This window comes from Limanda limanda, chromosome 12 (assembly GCF_963576545.1).
Source record: "Limanda limanda chromosome 12, fLimLim1.1, whole genome shotgun sequence".
Lineage (NCBI taxonomy): Eukaryota > Metazoa > Chordata > Actinopteri > Pleuronectiformes > Pleuronectidae > Limanda > Limanda limanda.
Window position 1 is genome coordinate 3552006 of NC_083647.1, and position 23259 is coordinate 3575264.

The following is a 23259-nucleotide window of genomic DNA, read 5'->3' on the forward strand; positions in this document are numbered from 1 at the left end:
GATCGCAGAGACAAGAAACAAAATGGCAAGAACCAAGCAGACCGCTCGTAAATCCACCGGAGGCAAAGCCCCCAGGAAGCAGCTGGCCACTAAGGCTGCACGTAAGAGCGCCCCGGCCACCGGTGGCGTGAAGAAGCCTCACCGTTACAGGCCCGGTACCGTGGCTCTGAGAGAGATCCGTCGCTACCAGAAATCCACGGAGCTGCTGATCCGCAAGCTGCCCTTCCAGCGCCTGGTGAGAGAAATCGCTCAGGATTTCAAGACCGACCTGCGCTTCCAGAGCTCCGCTGTCATGGCTCTGCAGGAGGCCAGCGAGGCTTACCTGGTCGGCCTGTTCGAGGACACCAACCTGTGCGCCATCCACGCCAAGAGGGTTACCATCATGCCCAAGGACATCCAGCTGGCCCGCCGCATCCGCGGAGAGAGAGCATAAACTGCTGCTGCTCCACTGACGATAACAACGGCTCTTTTAAGAGCCACTTCACTGCCCTCAAGACAAAAGTCCTCCGTTGCCCTGCTTGTTAAAGACAGTTAATACATATAACTAACTCAAGAATTGACTGCAGATCCTAAAGTACATATTAATACCATTGGAGTAATAAATAAATTAAGTTATTACAATATAATTAATTTATAATCAAGTAATTACAGTACATTACAATCCATATTTTTAGACATTTAACTTTAATCCGATTTACAAAATAATTGAACAAATGACCGTTGTCATTATATGTCATTATACTGTATATAAAAGAGTTTGCAGTTAAATATTTGTTGCATTAGTAGCTCTGCATAGAATATAAGCAACAAAGACTAATCTAAGACACGGCCAGCAACATGATTTCCACGGCAACCACATCAAAGTCTTTTCAAAACAAAACAAGGACCTGCTGATGATCCCTTTGTAATAAAGTCACGTTTTTGTGCAGGCAGCCAACACACCGCTGATGGCCGAGGCTCCTGGGAAAGTTGAGCCCGACTTCCTATCAGAGCCATGAACGTTTCATGCTGAGGATGCTGGAGAGTCGTTCTATAATTAGGACCTAATTTAATATCCATGTTGAAGTAGTCAATTTTACTAGATGTACACTTCAAGCAATGATCAAATTAATATTGTGGCACATTTCTCTCATGTAATACAAAAAGTCAACAGGTTGTATCATTTATTTTGCAGCATATGTCTTTGCTTTACTGGAATTTTAAATGTCTCTGCTGTCTGATTTAGTAAACACCTACATTGACTCTTCACATTAACACTAGGATACATGTTTATGTATATTATTTTAATCATTATTTGTTTAAAATAATCATTAAAACATGACAAATGTTTTTGAAAAACTATTTGTCTCGTGAGTGAGAGATCTCAGTCAACCTGTCCATATGTTACCTATTGATCAAGTCTTCTCAGACTGTTATAGCCAATAACACATTCATATTACAATTGAAGGCTTTAGTGTCAACAAACACACTGTGAGTCCAGAATGTACACACATGTGCAGTATTTGAAAGTGTTTGTGTAGATTGCCGTGGGTAAGTGGTAGCATGTAAACATGTTATTTGAACCATTCAAATATACTTTATTTATGTAGTGCTTTATAAACAGGGACTATAACACAAAGTACCTCCCATGCTTGACATAAAAAAGCACCCCCCTCCCCTTCACTCACACCCATCCAAAATCTTAGCATAACAATGTTATAATGTTATATATATATTTTAACAATGTAATAACAGTGTTGCTGTTAATCTCACAGTTTTCAACTCATGAATCAAAGGTAGGAAAGCAAAGGCAAAGTGGAGAGATGGTCACTGTGCTCAGGAGTTTGATGAGCTCCTCGTCGTTGTAGACTGACAGCTACAGGTGGCGGGGGGGCGAAAATATCATGTCAAGGATGCCACCACACAACCAGGACTTCTTTTTCTAAGGTCCATTTCTGTAAATTAAACCCTATAGTACAAAAGAATCCAGCAGAATGACAGGTTGAAATCAGCAACAGTTTCAAGCATACTTGAGGTGATTTTAAAACTGGTCAGTATCCAAAGATGCCTAATGAAAGATGAACATAGACACACTGGCCCCCCCGGACTAATAATAAATGGGCATGTTCATAACACTATCAAAAACGATTCCCGTCTAGCATCAAGTGCGTACACTGCTTGAGCTGCACTAACACTTTTGTAGAGCTACAACATGACTTTTAGGGCTGATAAAACAAATCTTTGCTTGTTTTTTTTTTAAATAAAAGACCACGTTTAAAGAGTCACTGTCTATTGACTATTAGATTGTTATGTCTTAGTTGTACTTTCACCTTCTTATAGTCCTTGGGGTCAACTTTTTGTGGCAATGTTTAACGTCAATAGAAAACTAGTTAACTTTCACATTTCACACTTTTCAATGGGGACAGCCAGTAAAAATTGTTAACACTTGCTTTTGGTGGGTGGTTGTGTTGTACGTGCAAGTGTAGTCCTCTGACTTTGAGGAGCAAGGATCTCATAGGCTTCTTTGCAATACGATTATGACCACCAGGGGGGGAACAGCTCCTCGTGACTAACAGCAATCACTGATTTGAGACAGAGGAAAAGTCCTGCAGTAAATTCTGCTATTGGATTTAAAAAATAATTGTTTTCATGAGTAGAAGTTTAGAGAAGTTTGCGGGATGTTTAGAATGTATTCACATGATTTTCCTCTTCAATTTAATTAACCACAGCTACATTACTAGTTAAAAGTGGCTGTTGAAATATTGCTGGACATGTGAGAGTCAGGACAGTTTGTCTTCATAGAGAAAGTGTGTGGCTCTTAAAAGAGCCGTTGGTTTGATGTCTCCGCAGAGGCATTTACTTGGAGCTGGTGTACTTGGTCACGGCCTTGGTGCCCTCAGACACGGCGTGTTTAGCCAGCTCCCCGGGCAGCAGCAGGCGGACGGCGGTCTGAATCTCCCTGGAGGTGATGGTGGAGCGCTTGTTGTAATGAGCCAGACGAGAGGCCTCACCGGCGATGCGCTCGAAGATGTCGCTCACGAAGGAGTTCATGATGCCCATGGCCTTGGAGGAGATCCCGGTGTCGGGGTGGACCTGCTTCAGCACTTTGTACACGTAGATGGCGTAGCTCTCCTTCCTGGACTTTCTCCTCTTCTTTCCACCCTTACCGGGGGCCTTGGCCACCGCTTTCTTGGAGCCCTTCTTGGGCGCAGGCTTCGCTATGTCAGGCATCGTCACGATATTGTTCGTTCAAATGAATACAGACGCTGGTGGCCAGGCTGTATTTGAACACATCACATGTAAATCAGTATGTGCCGTTCCCTCTCTGTCATTGGCTGAATGTGCAGCACGTGGGAGTGTCTCCGTGTTCATGAGTCCACTACTCTGCTGCTGACAGAGGTTGAACTGTAGAGCTCAACGGTAACTTTTGGAAGGTTAAGAAAAAATGCAAGATGTCTGAAACGTATTATTATTTATGGTGGTATCACATTAGTATCATTTAAAACAATCTGAACCAAAGCAACCTGATAAATACACAGCTCTAAATGAGAAGGGAACAGCTCCTCCAAGATAGAACATCCAAACGTGCAGGAGCAAGAAGGTTTGTTGTGTGCCGTGGAAGAGCATCAACCCATCAGCAGGACCGGTATCGGCTCCTTTGTGCCTGGAACATAAACAGGTGTAGCTGGCCAATAGGGAGCCGCCCTCCCAAAGAAAAGAAGGGAAAAAGATGATCGTGATAAATTTGGCACCTTTTTATTATAATCGTCATTATTGTTATACCTGTATTAAATTAGACAAATCCTATAGACACTTGGTCCTGCCTGCTGCCTTTGAATATTACAGTCCAATTAGCTGCTGCGTCAAGACCTGTTTAATAGAGTACAGGGAGATTTTATCCGGTTGAAATTCGCCCACATCACTCGGATAGACTTTCATATTAAGACGTTGTCTTTCAAAGCAGAGACAGCACACACACACACACACACACACACACACACACACACACACACTCACACACACACACACACACACACACACACACACATGTTCCAAGTGTGCTGTTTTGATAAGTAATGTTTGCTAGAAATTCTTGTACTGCCTGTATGCTGATTTTTGCCAATTTATAGCAGTTTGTGTTGTCTCTGAGACAAAGTTGTTATGTCTTTGGGCTTTGTGGTGATTTATCAGAGACGGCCAGGGCTTACCTGGCTGCTTTTCATCGAGGCTTACTCTGTTTTGCAAGGGGAACAAAAGGGCTGGAGACCAGAACATTGATAAAGTAATTCAATGTCATTTCACACAAGTGTTTGCTCCACTCATTTCACACAAGTGTTTGCTTCACTTCAACAAGTCCTTTACCAAAAGGGGATGATGTGATACTGAAGGCCTTTGGATTGTGTGAATATGCATGGGAGGCACCGTGAGCCAAGCAACTGTGTCTGAGAAACAAAAGCCTGTCTCCAATGCCTCCAACTCATACTTACCTGGCAGGGGAGATACCATGATCATGAAGGTGGTTCACCCAGGGCGAGGCTCAGCCATTGCACTTCGGCTGTGCTGACCCGTGCGAATTCCCCAAATGTGGGAATCTCGACTGCATAATTTGTGGTAGTGGGGGACTGCGTCCGCGCTCTCCCCTGATCATCATGTTCAATTGCAATAAGAGCCTGACACTGGGCCTATTTTTTAGGTTTGGTTGTAGTGCATGTTTTTTCCAACACAATGCACTCACTAATGCCACTGATTGTGGTAGAAGTATAATTTAACAGCAAATAGACGGGGTCACTCCTGTTCCAAGTGGGCTGTTTTGATAAGTAATGTTTGCTAGAAATTCTTGTACTGCCTGTATGCTGACTTTTGCCAATTTATAGCAGTTTGTGTTGTCTCTGAGACAAAGTTGTTATGTCTTTGGGCTTTGTGGTGATTTATCAGAGACGGCCAGGGCTTACCTGGCTGCTTTTCATCGAGGCTTACTCTGTTTTGCAAGGGGAACAAAAGGGCTGGAGACCAGAACATTGATAAAGTAATTCAATGTCATTTCACACAAGTGTTTGCTCCACTCATTTCACACAAGTGTTTGCTTCACTTCAACACGTCCTCTACTTTACTACTTTAGATGGTTACACAATCAATCAAGTGCTGTGTTTTATCTTAGTGTGTATTGCAACAGGGTCTCCATTACCAGTGAGTGAGTCGATAGGTCAGTCAGGTTCCAGAGGGCTGCAGTGTAAGGCCGTTGCTAAACTCCCGCAGAACAAGGACATGTAGAGGACACTTGTGTGTTCTTCATAGCAACAAAAGTAGTTGCTCAGTGCTAAATTTAGATATGCGCTAAATGGCTTTGTGTCTTTGTGAATATATTAACATATGCGTGTGTGTGTGTGAGCTTCTGTGTATTCATGTTAATGTCAGGGGGTGACTCATTTTTCACCTACATGTGTTTCTGCACAGACTTGAAGCGTAAAGCGGCTGCGCTCTGCTCCTCAACATCCATTCAGATCAAAAATCTGGGGAGGGTGCAGCACCTTAAACAGACAGCTCTGACCATGGTCCTCAAGCAAGATTTGTAATTCTACTCTGAAACTTAACTAAGTGTTTCTAATCATAAAGCCGGGGAGGGAGGGAGGGAGGGGGGGGTGCCTTATTGTAGTGACAGCCCCTGATCAAGTTGATGCAGCTACAGAGCTCATTTTCAAAACTCAGAACAGAGAAGAAGATGCAATAACTGGAGAAGCTGAGCTACTGGAAAACAAAGCTTCTGACAAGACATGTAGGAGAGTTCAACTGGTAGTGGACGTTGTTCCGGTTCACGTAATTTGGACAGCAGCGCCATCTGCTGGCTGCCTCATGTCACTACAGTAGATGTACATGTGTATGATGCGAGGCTGCAATTGTCATTTATCTAAGCAGCTCACCCGCAACTTATGCCAGTATTTCTTATGCCAATGTGTATATATGTTTATGTATATATAACTGTCATTAAACTATATATTTGTATAAATATTAACAGTATAAATATAAACTGTCTTTAGGTGTCACTTATATATTTAGCAATTAAAGACCAGAGGAAACTACGATTACTAAACAAAAGAATTAATGTGAATTGTGAACCCATTTCAACTAAGGAATATGGTATATGAAGTCCATAAGAAATAGCTGCAGATCATGTCAACATCGTTAAAAATTGTACACTTTAATTTGGTGTTTTGATATGAAATAACTTCTAAATATTGACAATTAAGGGAAATACTCCAAGAACGACTGATTGGTGTTGAGCAGAGGATGTGAGCTCTCATTGACTCGGTGTGTGGCTCTTAAAAGAGCCGTTGTGTTGTTGAGCTGTTGGAAAGTGTGTTTATCCGCCGAAGCCGTACAGAGTGCGGCCCTGTCTCTTCAGAGCATACACCACGTCCATGGCGGTCACGGTCTTCCTCTTGGCGTGCTCGGTGTAGGTGACAGCATCGCGGATCACGTTCTCCAGGAAAACCTTCAACACGCCGCGGGTCTCCTCGTAGATCAGACCGGAGATACGCTTCACTCCGCCACGGCGAGCCAGGCGGCGGATGGCGGGCTTGGTGATTCCCTGGATGTTATCACGGAGAACTTTGCGGTGACGCTTTGCGCCTCCTTTACCGAGTCCCTTTCCTCCCTTTCCGCGTCCAGACATCTTCTTCAGTTAGATGAGATCTAGTCAATAGAGTGCTCCGAGGGAACCACAGCTAGTCATAGCTTGACTGAGGACCTGATAGAAGACCGAGGCGGCCCTCTTCCTCCTCTGTGGATCCTCATGGCCGCTGAGAATTAAATGTATTGTGCGCTAGCGCCTCCACAGGTTTGGATGTAGGACCGTAGATATTAAAGTCTGACACTTTACCAGTTTTGTGTAATAGTAGGACTGTGTCACGTTTCCATCAAGTGGGAGGAGTGCCTGTGAAAAACGCTGGGTTAAAAATAAAAGTAACATTAGGACTGACTAGGGAAGTACTTAGACAATGTATGAATGTTGAGCAACCTTGAGTGAAAAACCGTGGTCACACAAAGAGTCAGCTCACGATTTATCCCTTAGCCCTCCTGTTAAGTACTTAAATAGCCTTTTATCTAAAACACAACCCCCAACCAAAAGTGAATGTAATATTCAAAAGTGTCAGTGCAGTGTAAGCACTTGATGCTTGTCTGAAACTGTTTTGATAGTGTTATGAACATGCCCTTTTATTAGCAGTCCAAGGTGACAGGGTGACTTTCTTCTTCTTTCATTTGGCATCATTGGATACTGACCAGTTAAAAAGCACCTTGTGTATGCTTGAAAGTGTTGTTGATAAGAAACTGACATTCGGCTGGATTCTGTTTTACTGCATTCATCTGGTTTCATTTGCAGATATGGACCTTGGATAAAATGGTCATGGTTTTGCGGTGGCATCCTTAACATGGTATTTTCATCCCACCTGTAGCTGTCCGTCCACAATGACGAGGAGCTCAACAAACTTCTGGGCAGAGTGACCGTCTCTGCACTTTGTCTTTCCTTTCCTACCCCTGATTCATGAGTTAAAAACTATGAGATCAACAACAACACTGTTGTTGTGGTTTTGCTATGAGCTTGAATGGGGGTGAGTGAAGGGGTGTGCGTTTTTTTCTATCATTGTTAGCATTGAAAGTACTTTGTGTTATAGTGTTTGTATTAAAAGTAAGCCATAAATAAAGTAATTTTTGAATGGTAAAAAGTACATGTTTACATGCTACAATTTCCACAAATACCTTCACATACTCCACACGTGTGTACATTCTGGATACTCAGAGTGTTGTTGACACCAAAGTCTTCATTTGTAATATGAATGTGTTATTGGCCATACAAATCAGAGAAGACTTGATCTATTGATCACTAGGTTACATATTGACAGGTTGTCGGAGATGTCTCACACACGGGTCAAATCGTTTTTTAAGAAACGTTTGCCATGATTTAATGATTATTTTACACAAATCATGAACGGAAACATGTATCCCAGTGTTACTATGATGAGCAAAATTTGGTATTTACTAAGAAGAGAAATTGCAAATTCCAGTAAGGCTTAAACATTTTCGGGAAAAGAAATGATGGAACCTGTTGACTTTTTGCATTAAATGAGAGAAATGTGCCACAATATTAAATTAATCATTGCTTGAAGTGTATATTTTATCAAATTGAAAATTCAACATGGATATGAACTGTAGCGCTAATGGCATGATCTTCAGCGTGAAACGTCAGGGCTCTGATAGGAAGTCTGGCTCAACTTCACCAGGAGCCCCGGCCATCAGCGGTGTGTTTGCTGCCTGCACAATTTCTTGACTTTATTACAAAGGAATCATCAGCAGGTGCTTGTTTTCACTCGGTCTCTCTGAACAAACATGTGGAGCAGCGGGGAAACGGGTTTTGGTGGGGCTGTGGTGCTTTTGAACTCATTTAAGGAGAGAAACTAGTGGGGAAAGCCGCGGAGCAGCGCTGCTCACCGCGGTGAACGGGTCGTGTTTGGAGGCTCCACCGACGAAATGCAGAGAGCATCAGAGCTCGTCATGACTTCAATATGAAGACAAATAAGTCCGCTACCTGCTGCCTCACTGTCAGCCTCCAGCACCGCTCACCCACTGACTTTTAAGTCGTTTATCAGTGAAGAGAAAACACAAGTGTCTCGGCGTTCCCACTGCACACAGGAGCAGCGGCTCGACTGAGTCTTCACGGTTCTCATGATGTGTTCAAGTACCGCCTCCCGACCAGGACTCCTCAACAGTCCTGTAACTCACACCGATAGTTCTTCGTTGATCTAAACGCAAAGAGAAAGATGTCAGAAGCCGCTCCAGCTCCGGCTCCAGCCGCCGCCAAGGTTAAAGCGGTCAAGAAGAAGGTCGTGAAACCGAAGGCCGCCGGCCCCGGCGTCAGTGAGCTCATCGTGAAAGCCGTGTCCGCGTCCAAGGAGCGCAGTGGCGCGTCAGTGTCCGCCCTCAAGAAGGCTCTGGCTGCCGGAGGCTACGATGTGGAGAAGAACAACTCCCGCGTCAACACCACCATCAAGAAGCTGGTGGTCAGCGGGACCCTGGTCCAGACCAGGGGAACCGGGGCCACGGGCTCGTTCAAGATGAGCAAGAAGGTGGACACCAAGGTCCAGAAGGCGGTGAAGAAGGCCGCTCCCAAAGCGAAGAAGCCCGCCGCCAAGAAACCTGCAGTGGCTAAAAAGCCCAAGGCAGCCAAGAAGCCAGCAGCCGCTAAAAAGTCCCCGAAGAAGGTGACGAAACCAGCAGCGGCCAAGAAGGTGGCGAAGAGCCCGAAGAAGGTGGCGAAGAGCCCCAAGAAAGTGGCAAAGAGCCCCAAGAAGATGGGGAAAAAGGCGCCTGCTGCAAAGAAATCCCCCGCGAAGAGGGTCGCCAAGCCCAAAGCGAAGAAGACAGCAGCCAAGAAGAAGTGAGCTGTCCTCACTGCGATACATGTCCATCCTGGTAAAAGGCTCTTTTAAGAGCCACACAAGTCTATCCACAAAGAGCTGAGTCCTCATCATTCACCACCACTGTTAAGAAATATGTAGAGACAGAGTTCTTAGGTATAGGGAGTCAAGTTGGTTAGACAAATATGAAATGTCTTTCTGACAATGTTAAGATGTAGGAGTTAGTTCATATAAAAACGTCAAATAGTATAAAGCATAGTCTAGACTCTGTGTGAAGGAGTAGCCGACTCCTACTGACACACACACACACACACACATACATCATGTAACATGATGTTCAGCGGTATCCGATTTACTTCATATACCACACTTCCTAAAGATTGTGCCCCTGTTGTTATATTTATCGTAGTTTTCTCGTGTCTTTCTTTGCTCAATATATAAGTGACAGCTGCTTAGAAATCACATCATATAACCACACTGTACTGTAGTAGCATCAGGCAGCCAGCAGATGGAGCTGCTCTCCAAATTATAGGAGTTGGAACAACGTCCCATACCAGACGAACTCTCGTCCGTGTCCTGTCAGAAGCTTTCTTTTCCAGTAGCTCAGCTTCTCCTGTTTTATTGCAGCTACGTGTTGACTCATCAAAATGAGCTCTGTAGCTGCATCACCTTGATCAGTGGCTGTCATTAAACTAAAGTCTTGATGAACTCTCACCAGACACTGCAACACCAACAGACGGAAAGTCACAAGGTTAAGTTTACTCAAAGGGAGTAGAAGTGTTTTTGTCCAGGTGATGTTTTTCTCAGATTTATTTTTAAAACACCGAGTACATTTTTCAGAGTATAATTCAGAAAAACCAAGCTCTTTTAATCCTGTTTCAGGACCATGGACAGAGCTGTTGGTTTTGTTTAGGAGCTGCACTTCAACAGTTTGATGCTCTTGATGGATGTTGTTTAGCAGAGTGCAGCGGCTTTACGCCTCAAGTCTGTGCAGAGGTGAAATGTGAGATAATTGTATCTAGATAACTAAAACAAAATTAGCGCTGTGACCACAAATTAAGTAAGTGTTGTCGACATAACTCATTTCATATTTCACTCAAGCTCATGGAGAGCAAAGCGGATTTTACAGATTAAGCAAAGGTACAAGAGTGATTGTTTATGACTACATTACTCTGTAAATAAGTTTGTAGGATGTGTAATGAATAGATATATTTAGTTCACATCCTAGATTTACTCCATGACAAATGTAAAGAGGTTGAAAGCTGAATTAAATACGTTGTACCCACAGTCGTTTCTATTTCATTAGGATGATATGTGTTGTTTTTGCATTTATGCTGTACATCCTGGCAGGTGCCTTTCATGAGTGATTGTGTCCTCACTATAGGACACGTACAGCTGACACAGAAAAAAAACACCCACGAATACGTGCTAACCGCTGATATCCCTACAATGACTTTAGCTTGTTTATTTTTCAAGTTGATGAGTGACATGAGGAGTTTTGCTCTTTGGAGGTGAGTGAGTGGCTCTTAAAAGAGCCTTTGTGTCGATGGTGTCAAGCGGCTTTGCTTTACTTGGACTTGGTGGCCTTCTCGGTCTTCTTGGGCAACAGCACAGCCTGGATGTTGGGCAGCACGCCGCCCTGAGCGATGGTCACTCCGCCCAGGAGTTTGTTGAGCTCCTCGTCGTTGCGGACGGCCAGCTGCAGGTGGCGGGGGATGATACGGCTCTTCTTGTTGTCGCGGGCGGCGTTTCCAGCCAGCTCCAGGATCTCAGCGGTCAGGTACTCCAGCACTGCCGCCAGGTAGACGGGGGCGCCGGCACCAACGCGATGTGCGTAGTTGCCTTTACGCAGCAGCCTGTGAACACGACCGACGGGGAACTGGAGCCCAGCGCGGGAAGAGCGGGTCTTTGCCTTGGCTCTGGCCTTTCCGCCGGTTTTGCCTCTGCCTGACATGATGGATGTAGATTGGTTCCTTGAAACACGTCAAGAGAAAGTACGGTGAAAAGCTCGAACAATCAGTTTTATATCCGCGGATCGAGCGGGACGGTTCATGCCAGACCAACCAGAGTATCAGCCTCCCGCAGAGCAGTGGAGGACGGCCGGCACTTTCCTCCAATAGGCAGCAGGACTCGGGCGGTGGGTTGCTCCTTTGGGCGACGCTGAGCTCCAGGAGGAGCCTCTCACCATGTCACGGCTGCCTCCGTAGTTTAAAAGCAGAGTGTCTCTCCACCGCTTCACTCTTTCTCCCGATCGCAGAGACAAGAAACAAAATGGCAAGAACCAAGCAGACCGCTCGTAAATCCACCGGAGGCAAAGCCCCCAGGAAGCAGCTGGCCACTAAGGCTGCACGTAAGAGCGCCCCGGCCACCGGTGGCGTGAAGAAGCCTCACCGTTACAGGCCCGGTACCGTGGCTCTGAGAGAGATCCGTCGCTACCAGAAATCCACGGAGCTGCTGATCCGCAAGCTGCCCTTCCAGCGCCTGGTGAGAGAAATCGCTCAGGATTTCAAGACCGACCTGCGCTTCCAGAGCTCCGCTGTCATGGCTCTGCAGGAGGCCAGCGAGGCTTACCTGGTCGGCCTGTTCGAGGACACCAACCTGTGCGCCATCCACGCCAAGAGGGTTACCATCATGCCCAAGGACATCCAGCTGGCCCGCCGCATCCGCGGAGAGAGAGCATAAACTGCTGCTGCTCCACTGACGATAACAACGGCTCTTTTAAGAGCCACTTCACTGCCCTCAAGACAAAAGTCCTCCGTTGCCCTGCTTGTTAAAGACAGTTAATACATATAACTAACTCAAGAATTGACTGCAGATCCTAAAGTACATATTAATACCATTGGAGTAATAAATAAATTAAGTTATTACAATATAATTAATTTATAATCAAGTAATTACAGTACATTACAATCCATATTTTTAGACATTTAACTTTAATCCGATTTACAAAATAATTGAACAAATGACCGTTGTCATTATATGTCATACTGTATATAAAAGAGTTTGCAGTTAAATATTTGCTGCATTAGTAGCTCTGCATAGAATATAAGCAACAAAGACTAATCTAAGACACGGCCAGCAACATGATTTCCACGGCAACCACATCAAAGTCTTTTCAAAACAAAACAAGGACCTGCTGATGATCCCTTTGTAATAAAGTCACGTTTTTGTGCAGGCAGCCAACACACCGCTGATGGCCGAGGCTCCTGGGAAAGTTGAGCCCGACTTCCTATCAGAGCCATGAACGTTTCATGCTGAGGATGCTGGAGAGTCGTTCTATAATTAGGACCTAATTTAATATCCATGTTGAAGTAGTCAATTTTACTAGATGTACACTTCAAGCAATGATCAAATTAATATTGTGGCACATTTCTCTCATGTAATACAAAAAGTCAACAGGTTGTATCATTTATTTTGCAGCATATGTCTTTGCTTTACTGGAATTTTAAATGTCTCTGCTGTCTGATTTAGTAAACACCTACATTGACTCTTCACATTAACACTAGGATACATGTTTATGTATATTATTTTAATCATTATTTGTTTAAAATAATCATTAAAACATGACAAATGTTTTTGAAAAACTATTTGTCTCGTGAGTGAGAGATCTCAGTCAACCTGTCCATATGTTACCTATTGATCAAGTCTTCTCAGACTGTTATAGCCAATAACACATTCATATTACAATTGAAGGCTTTAGTGTCAACAAACACACTGTGAGTCCAGAATGTACACACATGTGCAGTATTTGAAAGTGTTTGTGTAGATTGCCGTGGGTAAGTGGTAGCATGTAAACATGTTATTTGAACCATTCAAATATACTTTATTTATGTAGTGCTTTATAAACAGGCACTATAACACAAAGTACCTCCCATGCTTGACATAAAAAAGCACCCCCCTCCCCTTCACTCACACCCATCCAAAATCTTAGCATAACAATGTTATAATGTTATATATATATTTTAACAATGTAATAACAGTGTTGCTGTTAATCTCACAGTTTTCAACTCATGAATCAAAGGTAGGAAAGCAAAGGCAAAGTGGAGAGATGGTCACTGTGCTCAGGAGTTTGATGAGCTCCTCGTCGTTGTAGACTGACAGCTACAGGTGGCGGGGGGGCGAAAATATCATGTCAAGGATGCCACCACACAACCAGGACTTCTTTTTCTAAGGTCCATTTCTGTAAATTAAACCCTATAGTACAAAAGAATCCAGCAGAATGACAGGTTGAAATCAGCAACAGTTTCAAGCATACTTGAGGTGATTTTAAAACTGGTCAGTATCCAAAGATGCCTAATGAAAGATGAACATAGACACACTGGCCCCCCCGGACTAATAATAAATGGGCATGTTCATAACACTATCAAAAACGATTCCCGTCTAGCATCAAGTGCGTACACTGCTTGAGCTGCACTAACACTTTTGTACAGCTACAACATGACTTTTAGGGCTGATAAAACAAATCTTTGCTTGTTTTTTTTTAAATAAAAGACCACGTTTAAAGAGTCACTGTCTATTGACTATTAGATTGTTATGTCTTAGTTGTACTTTCACCTTCTTATAGTCCTTGGGGTCAACTTTTTGTGGCAATGTTTAACGTCAATAGAAAACTAGTTAACTTTCACATTTCACACTTTTCAATGGGGACAGCCAGTAAAAATTGTTAACACTTGCTTTTGGTGGGTGGTTGTGTTGTACGTGCAAGTGTAGTCCTCTGACTTTGAGGAGCAAGGATCTCATAGGCTTCTTTGCAATACGATTATGACCACCAGGGGGGGAACAGCTCCTCGTGAATAACAGCAATCACTGATTTGAGACAGAGGAAAAGTCCTGCAGTAAATTCTGCTATTGGATTTAAAAAATAATTGTTTTCATGAGTAGAAGTTTAGAGAAGTTTGCGGGATGTTTAGAAAGTATTCACATGATTTTCCTCTTCAATTTAATTAACCACAGCTACATTACTAGTTAAAAGTGGCTGTTGAAATATTGCTGGACATGTGAGAGTCAGGACAGTTTGTCTTCATAGAGAAAGTGTGTGGCTCTTAAAAGAGCCGTTGGTTTGATGTCTCCGCAGAGGCATTTACTTGGAGCTGGTGTACTTGGTCACGGCCTTGGTGCCCTCAGACACGGCGTGTTTAGCCAGCTCCCCGGGCAGCAGCAGGCGGACGGCGGTCTGAATCTCCCTGGAGGTGATGGTGGAGCGCTTGTTGTAATGAGCCAGACGAGAGGCCTCACCGGCGATGCGCTCGAAGATGTCGCTCACGAAGGAGTTCATGATGCCCATGGCCTTGGAGGAGATCCCGGTGTCGGGGTGGACCTGCTTCAGCACTTTGTACACGTAGATGGCGTAGCTCTCCTTCCTGGACTTTCTCCTCTTCTTTCCACCCTTACCGGGGGCCTTGGCCACCGCTTTCTTGGAGCCCTTCTTGGGCGCAGGCTTCGCTATGTCAGGCATCGTCACGATATTGTTCGTTCAAATGAATACAGACGCTGGTGGCCAGGCTGTATTTGAACACATCACATGTAAATCAGTATGTGCCGTTCCCTCTCTGTCATTGGCTGAATGTGCAGCACGTGGGAGTGTCTCCGTGTTCATGAGTCCACTACTCTGCTGCTGACAGAGGTTGAACTGTAGAGCTCAACGGTAACTTTTGGAAGGTTAAGAAAAAATGCAAGATGTCTGAAACGTATTATTATTTATGGTGGTATCACATTAGTATCATTTAAAACAATCTGAACCAAAGCAACCTGATAAATACACAGCTCTAAATGAGAAGGGAACAGCTCCTCCAAGATAGAACATCCAAACGTGCAGGAGCAAGAAGGTTTGTTGTGTGCCGTGGAAGAGCATCAACCCATCAGCAGGACCGGTATCGGCTCCTTTGTGCCTGGAACATAAACAGGTGTAGCTGGCCAATAGGGAGCCGCCCTCCCAAAGAAAAGAAGGGAAAAAGATGATCGTGATAAATTTGGCACCTTTTTATTATAATCGTCATTATTGTTATACCTGTATTAAATTAGACAAATCCTATAGACACTTGGTCCTGCCTGCTGCCTTTGAATATTACAGTCCAATTAGCTGCTGCGTCAAGACCTGTTTAATAGAGTACAGGGAGATTTTATCCGGTTGAAATTCGCCCACATCACTCGGATAGACTTTCATATTAAGACGTTGTCTTTCAAAGCAGAGACAGCACACACACACACACACACACACACACACACACACACACACACACACACACACACACACACACTCACACACACACACACACACACACACACACACACACACACACACACACACACACACACACACACACACACATGTTCCAAGTGTGCTGTTTTGATAAGTAATGTTTGCTAGAAATTCTTGTACTGCCTGTATGCTGATTTTTGCCAATTTATAGCAGTTTGTGTTGTCTCTGAGACAAAGTTGTTATGTCTTTGGGCTTTGTGGTGATTTATCAGAGACGGCCAGGGCTTACCTGGCTGCTTTTCATCGAGGCTTACTCTGTTTTGCAAGGGGAACAAAAGGGCTGGAGACCAGAACATTGATAAAGTAATTCAATGTCATTTCACACAAGTGTTTGCTCCACTCATTTCACACAAGTGTTTGCTTCACTTCAACAAGTCCTTTACCAAAAGGGGATGATGTGATACTGAAGGCCTTTGGATTGTGTGAATATGCATGGGAGGCACCGTGAGCCAAGCAACTGTGTCTGAGAAACAAAAGCCTGTCTCCAATGCCTCCAACTCATACTTACCTGGCAGGGGAGATACCATGATCATGAAGGTGGTTCACCCAGGGCGAGGCTCAGCCATTGCACTTCGGCTGTGCTGACCCGTGCGAATTCCCCAAATGTGGGAATCTCGACTGCATAATTTGTGGTAGTGGGGGACTGCGTCCGCGCTCTCCCCTGATCATCATGTTCAATTGCAATAAGAGCCTGACACTGGGCCTATTTTATAGGTTTGGTTGTAGTGCATGTTTTTTCCAACACAATGCACTCGCTAATGCCACTGATTGTGGTAGAAGTATAATTTAACAGCAAATAGACGGGGTCAATCCTGTTCCAAGTGTGCTGTTTTGATAAGTAATGTTTGCTAGAAATTCTTGTACTGCCTGTATGCTGATTTTTGCCAATTTATAGCAGTTTGTGTTGTCTCTGAGACAAATTTGTCATGTCTTTGGGCTTTGTGGTGATTTATCAGAGACGGCCAGGGCTTACCTGGCTGCTTTTCATCGAGGCTTACTCTGTTTTGCAAGGGGAACAAAAGGGCTGGAGACCAGAACATTGATAAAGTAATTCAATGTCATTTCACACAAGTGTTTGCTTCACTCATTTCACACAAGTGTTTGCTTCACTTCAACAAGTCCTTTACCAAAAGGGGTTGATGTGATACTGAAGGCCTTTGGATTGTGTGAATATGCATGGGAGGCACCGTGAGCCAAGCAACTGTGTCTGAGAAACAAGAGCCTGTCTCCAATGCCTCCAACTCATACTTACCTGGCAGGGGAGATACCATGATCATGAAGGTGGTTCACCCAGGGCGAGGCTCAGCCATTGCACTTCGGCTGTGCTGACCCGTGCGAATTCCCCAAATGTGGGAATCTCGACTGCATAATTTGTGGTAGTGGGGGACTGCGTCCGCGCTCTCCCCTGATCATCATGTTCAATTGCAATAAGAGCCTGACACTGGGCCTATTTTATAGGTTTGGTTGTAGTGCATGTTTTTTCCAACACAATGCACTCACTAATGCCACTGATTATGGTAGAAGTATAATTTAACAGCAAATAGACGGGGTCACTCCTTTTCCAAGTGTGCTGTTTTGATAAGTAATGATTGCTAGAAATTCTTGTACTGCCTGTATGCTGATTTTTGCCAATTTATTGCAGTTTGTGTTGTCTCTGAGACAAAGTTGTTATGTCTTTGGGCTTTGTGGTGATTTATCAGAGACGGCCAGGACTTACCTGGCTGCTTTTCATCGAGGCTTACTCTGTTTTGCGAGGGGAACAAAAGGGCTGGAGACCAGAACAGTGATAAAGTAATTCAATGTCATTTCACACAAGTGTTTGCTTCACTCATTTCACACAAGTGTTTGCTTCACTTCAACAAGTCCTTTACCAAAAGGGGATGATGTGATACTGAAGGCCTTTGGATTGTGTGAATATGCATGGGATGCACCGTGAGCCAAGCAACTGTGTCTGAGAAACAAGAGCCTGTCTCCAATGCTTCCAACTCATACTTACCTGGCAGGGGAGATACCATGATCATGAAGGTGGTTCACCCAGGGCGAGGCTCAGCCATTGCACTTCGGTTGTGCTGACCCGTGCGAATTCCCCAAATGTGGGAATCTCGACTGCATAATTTGTGGTAGTGGGGGACTGCGTCCGCGCTCTCCCTTGATCATCATGTTCAATTGCAATAAGAGCCTGACACTGGGCCTATTTTATAGGTTTGGTTGTAGTGCATGTTTTTTCCAACACAATGCACTCACTAATGCCACTGATTGTGGTAGAAGTATAATTTAACAGCAAATAGACGGGGTCACTCCTGTTCCAAGTGTGCTGTTTTGATAAGTAATGTTTGCTAGAAATTATTGTACTGCCTGTATGCTGATTTTTGCCAATTCATTGCAGTTTGTGTTGTCTCTGAGACAAAGTTGTTATGTCTTTGGGCTTTGTGGTGATTTATCAGAGACGGCCAGGGCTTACCTGGTTGCTTTTCATGGAGGCTTACTCTGTTTTGCGAGGGGAACAAAAGGGCTGGAGACCAGAACAGTGATAAAGTAATTCAATGTCATTTCACACAAGTGTTTGCTTCACTCATTTCACACAAGTGTTTGCTTCACTTCAACAAGTCCTTTACCAAAAGGGGATGATGTGATACTGAAGGCCTTTGGATTGTGTGAATATGCATGGGAGGCACCGTGAGCCAAGCAACTGTGTCTGAGAAACAAGAGCCTGTCTCCAATGCCTCCAACTCATACTTACCTGGCAGGGGAGATACCATGATCATGAAGGTGGTTCACCCAGGGCGAGGCTCAGCCATTGCACTTCGGTTGTGCTGACCCGTGCGAATTCCCCAAATGTGGGAATCTCGACTGCATAATTTGTGGTAGTGGGGGACTGCGTCCGCGCTCTCCCCTGATCATCATGTTCAATTGCAATAAGAGCCTGACACTGGGCCTATTTTATAGGTTTGGTTGTAGTGCATGTTTTTTCCAACACAATGCACTCACTAATGCCACTGATTGTGGTAGAAGTATAATTTAACAGCAAATAGACGGGGTCACTCCTGTTCCAAGTGGGCTGTTTTGATAAGTAATGATTGCTAGAAATTCTTGTAGTGCCTGTATGCTGACTTTTGCCAATTTATTGCAGTTTGTGTTGTCTCTGAGACAAAGTTGTTATGTCTTTGGGCTTTGTGGTGATTTATCAGAGACGGCCAGGACTTACCTGGCTGCTTTTCATCGAGGCTTACTCTGTTTTGCGAGGGGAACAAAAGGGCTGGAGACCAGAACAGTGATAAAGTAATTCAATGTCATTTCACACAAGTGTTTGCTTCACTCATTTCACACAAGTGTTTGCTTCACTTCAACAAGTCCTTTACCAAAAGGGGATGATGTGATACTGAAGGCCTTTGGATTGTGTGAATATGCATGGGAGGCACCGTGAGCCAAGCAACTGTGTCTGAGAAACAAGAGCCTGTCTCCAATGCTTCCAACTCATACTTACCTGGCAGGGGAGATACCATGATCATGAAGGTGGGTCACCCAGGGCGAGGCTCAGCCATTGCACTTCGGTTGTGCTGACCCGTGCGAATTCCCCAAATGTGGGAATCTCGACTGCATAATTTGTGGTAGTGGGGGACTGCGTCCGCGCTCTCCCCTGATCATCATGTTCAATTGCAATAAGAGCCTGACACTGGGCCTATTTTATAGGTTTGGTTGTAGTGCATGTTTTTTCCAACACAATGCACTCACTAATGCCACTGATTGTGGTAGAAGTATAATTTAACAGCAAATAGACGGGGTCACTCCTGTTCCAAGTGTGCTGTTTTGATAAGTAATGATTGCTAGAAATTCTTGTAGTGCCTGTATGCTGATTTTTGCCAATTTATTGCAGTTTGTGTTGTCTCTGAGACAAAGTTGTTATGTCTTTGGGCTTTGTGGTGATTTATCAGAGACGGCCAGGACTTACCTGGCTGCTTTTCATCGAGGCTTACTCTGTTTTGCGAGGGGAACAAAAGGGCTGGAGACCAGAACAGTGATAAAGTAATTCAATGTCATTTCACACAAGTGTTTGCTTCACTCATTTCACACAAGTGTTTGCTTCACTTCAACAAGTCCTTTATCAAAAGGGGATGATGTGATACTGAAGGCCTTTGGATTGTGTGAATATGCATGGGAGGCACCGTGAGCCAAGCAACTGTGTCTGAGAAACAAGAGCCTGTCTCCAATGCTTCCAACTCATACTTACCTGGCAGGGGAGATACCATGATCATGAAGGTGGTTCACCCAGGGCGAGGCTCAGCCATTGCACTTCGGTTGTGCTGACCCGTGCGAATTCCCCAAATGTGGCAATCTCGACTGCCTAATTTGTGGTAGTGGGGGACTGCGTCCGCGCTCTCCCCTGATCATCATGTTCAATTGCAATAAGAGCCTGACACTGGGCCTATTTTATAGTTTGGTTGTAGTGCATGTTTTTTCCAACACAATGCACTCACTAATGCCACTGATTATGGTAGAAGTATAATTTAACAGCAAATAGACGGGGTCACTCCTGTTCCAAGTGTGCTGTTTTGATAAGTAATGTTTGCTAGAATTTCTTGTACTGCCTGTATGCTGATTTTTGCCAATTTATTGCAGTTTGTGTTGTCTCTGAGACAAAGTTGTTATGTCTTTGGGCTTTGTGGTGATTTATCAGAGACGGCCAGGACTTACCTGGCTGCTTTTCATCGAGGCTTACTCTGTTTTGCGAGGGGAACAAAAGGGCTGGAGACCAGAACAGTGATAAAGTAATTCAATGTCATTTCACACAAGTGTTTGCTTCCATCATTTCACACAAGTGTTTGCTTCACTTCAACAAGTCCTTTACCAAAAGGGGATGATGTGATACTGAAGGCCTTTGGATTGTGTGAATATGCATGGGATGCACCGTGAGCCAAGCAACTGTGTCTGAGAAACAAGAGCCTGTCTCCAATGCTTCCAACTCATACTTACCTGGCAGGGGAGATACCATGATCATGAAGGTGGTTCACCCAGGGCGAGGCTCAGCCATTGCCCTTCGGTTGTGCTGACCCGTGCGAATTCCCCAAATGTGGGAATCTCGACTGCATAATTTGTGGAAGTGGGGGACTGCGTCCGCGCTCTCCCCTGATCATCATGTTCAATTGCAATAAGAGCCTGACACTGGGCCTATTTTATAGGTTTGGTTGTAGTGCATGTTTTTTCCAACACAATGCACTCACTAATGCCACTGATTGTGGTAGAAGTATAATTTAACAGCAAATAGACGGGGTCACTCCTGTTCCAAGTGTGCTGTTTTGATAAGTAATGTTTGCTAGAAATTCTTGTACTGCCTGTATGCTGATTTTTGCCAATTTATTGCAGTTTGTGTTGTCTCTGAGACAAAGTTGTTATGTCTTTGGGCTTTGTGGTGATTTATCAGAGACGGCCAGGACTTACCTGGCTGCTTTTCATCGAGGCTTACTCTGTTTTGCGAGGGGAACAAAAGGGCTGGAGACCAGAACAGTGATAAAGTAATTCAATGTCATTTCACACAAGTGTTTGCTTCACTCATTTCACACAAGTGTTTGCTTCACTTCAACAAGTCCTTTACCAAAAGGGGATGATGTGATACTGAAGGCCTTTGGATTGTGTGAATATGCATGGGATGCACCGTGAGCCAAGCAACTGTGTCTGAGAAACAAGAGCCTGTCTCCAATGCTTCCAACTCATACTTACCTGGCAGGGGAGATACCATGATCATGAAGGTGGTTCACCCAGGGCGAGGCTCAGCCATTGCACTTCGGTTGTGCTGACCCGTGCGAATTCCCCAAATGTGGGAATCTCGACTGCATAATTTGTGGTAGTGGGGGACTGCGTCCGCGCTCTCCCCTGATCATCACGTCAAATGCAATAAGAGCCTGACACTGGGCCTATTTTATAGGTTTGGTTGTAGTGCATGTTTTTTCCAACACAATGCACTCACTAATGCCACTGATTGTGGTAGAAGTATAATTTAACAGCAAATAGACGGGTTCACTCCTGTTCCAAGTGTGCTGTTTTGATAAGTAATGTTTGCTAGAAATTCTTGTACTGCCTGTATGCTGATTTTTGCCAATTTATTGCAGTTTGTGTTGTCTCTGAGACAAAGTTGTTATGTCTTTGGGCTTTGTGGTGATTTATCAGAGACGGCCAGGACTTACCTGGCTGCTTTTCATCGAGGCTTACTCTGTTTTGCGAGGGGAACAAAAGGGCTGGAGACCAGAACAGTGATAAAGTAATTCAATGTCATTTCACACAAGTGTTTGCTTCACTCATTTCACACAAGTGTTTGCTTCACTTCAACAAGTCCTTTACCAAAAGGGGATGATGTGATACTGAAGGCCTTTGGATTGTGTGAATATGCATGGGAGGCACCGTGAGCCAAGCAACTGTGTCTGAGAAACAAGAGCCTGTCTCCAATGCCTCCAACTCATACTTACCTGGCAGGGGAGATACCATGATCATGAAGGTGGTTCACCCAGGGCGAGGCTCAGCCATTGCACTTCGGTTGTGCTGACCCGTGCGAATTCCCCAAATGTGGCAATCTCGACTGCATAATTTGTGGTAGTGGGGGACTGCGTCCGCGCTCTCCCCTGATCATCATGTTCAATTGCAATAAGAGCCTGACACTGGGCCTATTTTATAGTTTGGTTGTAGTGCATGTTTTTTCCAACACAATGCACTCACTAATGCCACTGATTATGGTAGAAGTATAATTTAACAGCAAATAGACGGGGTCACTCCTGTTCCAAGTGTGCTGTTTTGATAAGTAATGTTTGCTAGAATTTCTTGTACTGCCTGTATGCTGATTTTTGCCAATTTATTGCAGTTTGTGTTGTCTCTGAGACAAAGTTGTTATGTCTTTGGGCTTTGTGGTGATTTATCAGAGACGGCCAGGACTTACCTGGCTGCTTTTCATCGAGGCTTACTCTGTTTTGCGAGGGGAACAAAAGGGCTGGAGACCAGAACAGTGATAAAGTAATTCAATGTCATTTCACACAAGTGTTTGCTTCCATCATTTCACACAAGTGTTTGCTTCACTTCAACAAGTCCTTTACCAAAAGGGGATGATGTGATACTGAAGGCCTTTGGATTGTGTGAATATGCATGGGATGCACCGTGAGCCAAGCAACTGTGTCTGAGAAACAAGAGCCTGTCTCCAATGCTTCCAACTCATACTTACCTGGCAGGGGAGATACCATGATCATGAAGGTGGTTCACCCAGGGCGAGGCTCAGCCATTGCCCTTCGGTTGTGCTGACCCGTGCGAATTCCCCAAATGTGGGAATCTCGACTGCATAATTTGTGGAAGTGGGGGACTGCGTCCGCGCTCTCCCCTGATCATCATGTTCAATTGCAATAAGAGCCTGACACTGGGCCTATTTTATAGGTTTGGTTGTAGTGCATGTTTTTTCCAACACAATGCACTCACTAATGCCACTGATTGTGGTAGAAGTATAATTTAACAGCAAATAGACGGGGTCACTCCTGTTCCAAGTGTGCTGTTTTGATAAGTAATGTTTGCTAGAAATTCTTGTACTGCCTGTATGCTGATTTTTGCCAATTTATTGCAGTTTGTGTTGTCTCTGAGACA

General features: G+C 44.4%; 7 protein-coding genes and 11 non-coding genes across 18 annotated transcripts in view; 14 read left to right on the forward strand and 4 right to left on the reverse strand.

The window, feature by feature from the left end:
• Positions 1-23259, forward strand: part of LOC133015150 (histone H2A-like) — a 543969-nt gene that overhangs the window by 345936 nt on the left and 174774 nt on the right. The gene's annotated exons all lie outside the window — the stretch shown is intronic.
• Positions 20-586, forward strand: LOC133015317 (histone H3). The gene has a single exon (XM_061082488.1). The coding sequence runs from the start codon at positions 23-25 to the stop codon at positions 431-433; it is 411 nt and encodes a 136-aa protein (XP_060938471.1). The 5' UTR covers positions 20-22; the 3' UTR covers positions 434-586.
• Positions 2836-3210, reverse strand: LOC133015313 (histone H2B-like). Its single transcript, XM_061082483.1, has one exon. It carries the CDS (start codon positions 3208-3210, stop codon positions 2836-2838), a length of 375 nt encoding a protein of 124 aa, XP_060938466.1.
• On the forward strand, positions 4459-4622 carry LOC133016571 (U1 spliceosomal RNA). Its single transcript, XR_009681938.1, has one exon. It is a non-coding gene; the product is annotated as a U1 spliceosomal RNA (small nuclear RNA).
• LOC133015315 (histone H4) lies at positions 6278-6713 on the reverse strand. Its single transcript, XM_061082485.1, has one exon. The coding sequence runs from the start codon at positions 6647-6649 to the stop codon at positions 6338-6340; it is 312 nt and encodes a 103-aa protein (XP_060938468.1). The 5' UTR covers positions 6650-6713; the 3' UTR covers positions 6278-6337.
• LOC133015310 (histone H1-like) lies at positions 8774-10356 on the forward strand. Its single transcript, XM_061082481.1, has one exon. It carries the CDS (start codon positions 8793-8795, stop codon positions 9411-9413), a length of 621 nt encoding a protein of 206 aa, XP_060938464.1. The 5' UTR covers positions 8774-8792; the 3' UTR covers positions 9414-10356.
• LOC133015316 (histone H2AX-like) overlaps positions 10957-23259 on the reverse strand; it is a 179894-nt gene continuing 167591 nt past the window's right edge. Inside the window, exon 2 of the mRNA XM_061082487.1 lies at positions 10957-11362. Coding sequence (XP_060938470.1) covers positions 10957-11362 — 406 coding nt within the window. The remainder of the gene's footprint in view (positions 11363-23259) is intronic.
• Positions 14470-14844, reverse strand: LOC133015314 (histone H2B-like). The gene has a single exon (XM_061082484.1). The coding sequence runs from the start codon at positions 14842-14844 to the stop codon at positions 14470-14472; it is 375 nt and encodes a 124-aa protein (XP_060938467.1).
• Positions 16149-16312, forward strand: LOC133016689 (U1 spliceosomal RNA). Its single transcript, XR_009682049.1, has one exon. It is a non-coding gene; the product is annotated as a U1 spliceosomal RNA (small nuclear RNA).
• LOC133016808 (U1 spliceosomal RNA) lies at positions 16893-17056 on the forward strand. The gene has a single exon (XR_009682162.1). It is a non-coding gene; the product is annotated as a U1 spliceosomal RNA (small nuclear RNA).
• LOC133017020 (U1 spliceosomal RNA) lies at positions 17637-17800 on the forward strand. Its single transcript, XR_009682364.1, has one exon. It is a non-coding gene; the product is annotated as a U1 spliceosomal RNA (small nuclear RNA).
• Positions 18381-18544, forward strand: LOC133016226 (U1 spliceosomal RNA). The gene has a single exon (XR_009681619.1). It is a non-coding gene; the product is annotated as a U1 spliceosomal RNA (small nuclear RNA).
• Positions 19125-19288, forward strand: LOC133017046 (U1 spliceosomal RNA). The gene has a single exon (XR_009682389.1). It is a non-coding gene; the product is annotated as a U1 spliceosomal RNA (small nuclear RNA).
• Positions 19869-20032, forward strand: LOC133017091 (U1 spliceosomal RNA). Its single transcript, XR_009682431.1, has one exon. It is a non-coding gene; the product is annotated as a U1 spliceosomal RNA (small nuclear RNA).
• Positions 20612-20775, forward strand: LOC133017146 (U1 spliceosomal RNA). Its single transcript, XR_009682483.1, has one exon. It is a non-coding gene; the product is annotated as a U1 spliceosomal RNA (small nuclear RNA).
• LOC133016238 (U1 spliceosomal RNA) lies at positions 21356-21519 on the forward strand. Its single transcript, XR_009681630.1, has one exon. It is a non-coding gene; the product is annotated as a U1 spliceosomal RNA (small nuclear RNA).
• LOC133017013 (U1 spliceosomal RNA) lies at positions 22099-22262 on the forward strand. The gene has a single exon (XR_009682358.1). It is a non-coding gene; the product is annotated as a U1 spliceosomal RNA (small nuclear RNA).
• LOC133017147 (U1 spliceosomal RNA) lies at positions 22842-23005 on the forward strand. Its single transcript, XR_009682484.1, has one exon. It is a non-coding gene; the product is annotated as a U1 spliceosomal RNA (small nuclear RNA).

Bases quoted from the DNA above. Each gene is read 5' to 3' on its own strand.
- LOC133015317 (XM_061082488.1), top strand. From the start codon at position 23: ATGGCAAGAACCAAGCAGACCGCTCGTAAATCCACCGGAGGCAAAGCC.
- LOC133015313 (XM_061082483.1), bottom strand. From the start codon at position 3,210: ATGCCTGACATAGCGAAGCCTGCGCCCAAGAAGGGCTCCAAGAAAGCG.
- LOC133015315 (XM_061082485.1), bottom strand. From the start codon at position 6,649: ATGTCTGGACGCGGAAAGGGAGGAAAGGGACTCGGTAAAGGAGGCGCA.
- LOC133015310 (XM_061082481.1), top strand. From the start codon at position 8,793: ATGTCAGAAGCCGCTCCAGCTCCGGCTCCAGCCGCCGCCAAGGTTAAA.
- LOC133015314 (XM_061082484.1), bottom strand. From the start codon at position 14,844: ATGCCTGACATAGCGAAGCCTGCGCCCAAGAAGGGCTCCAAGAAAGCG.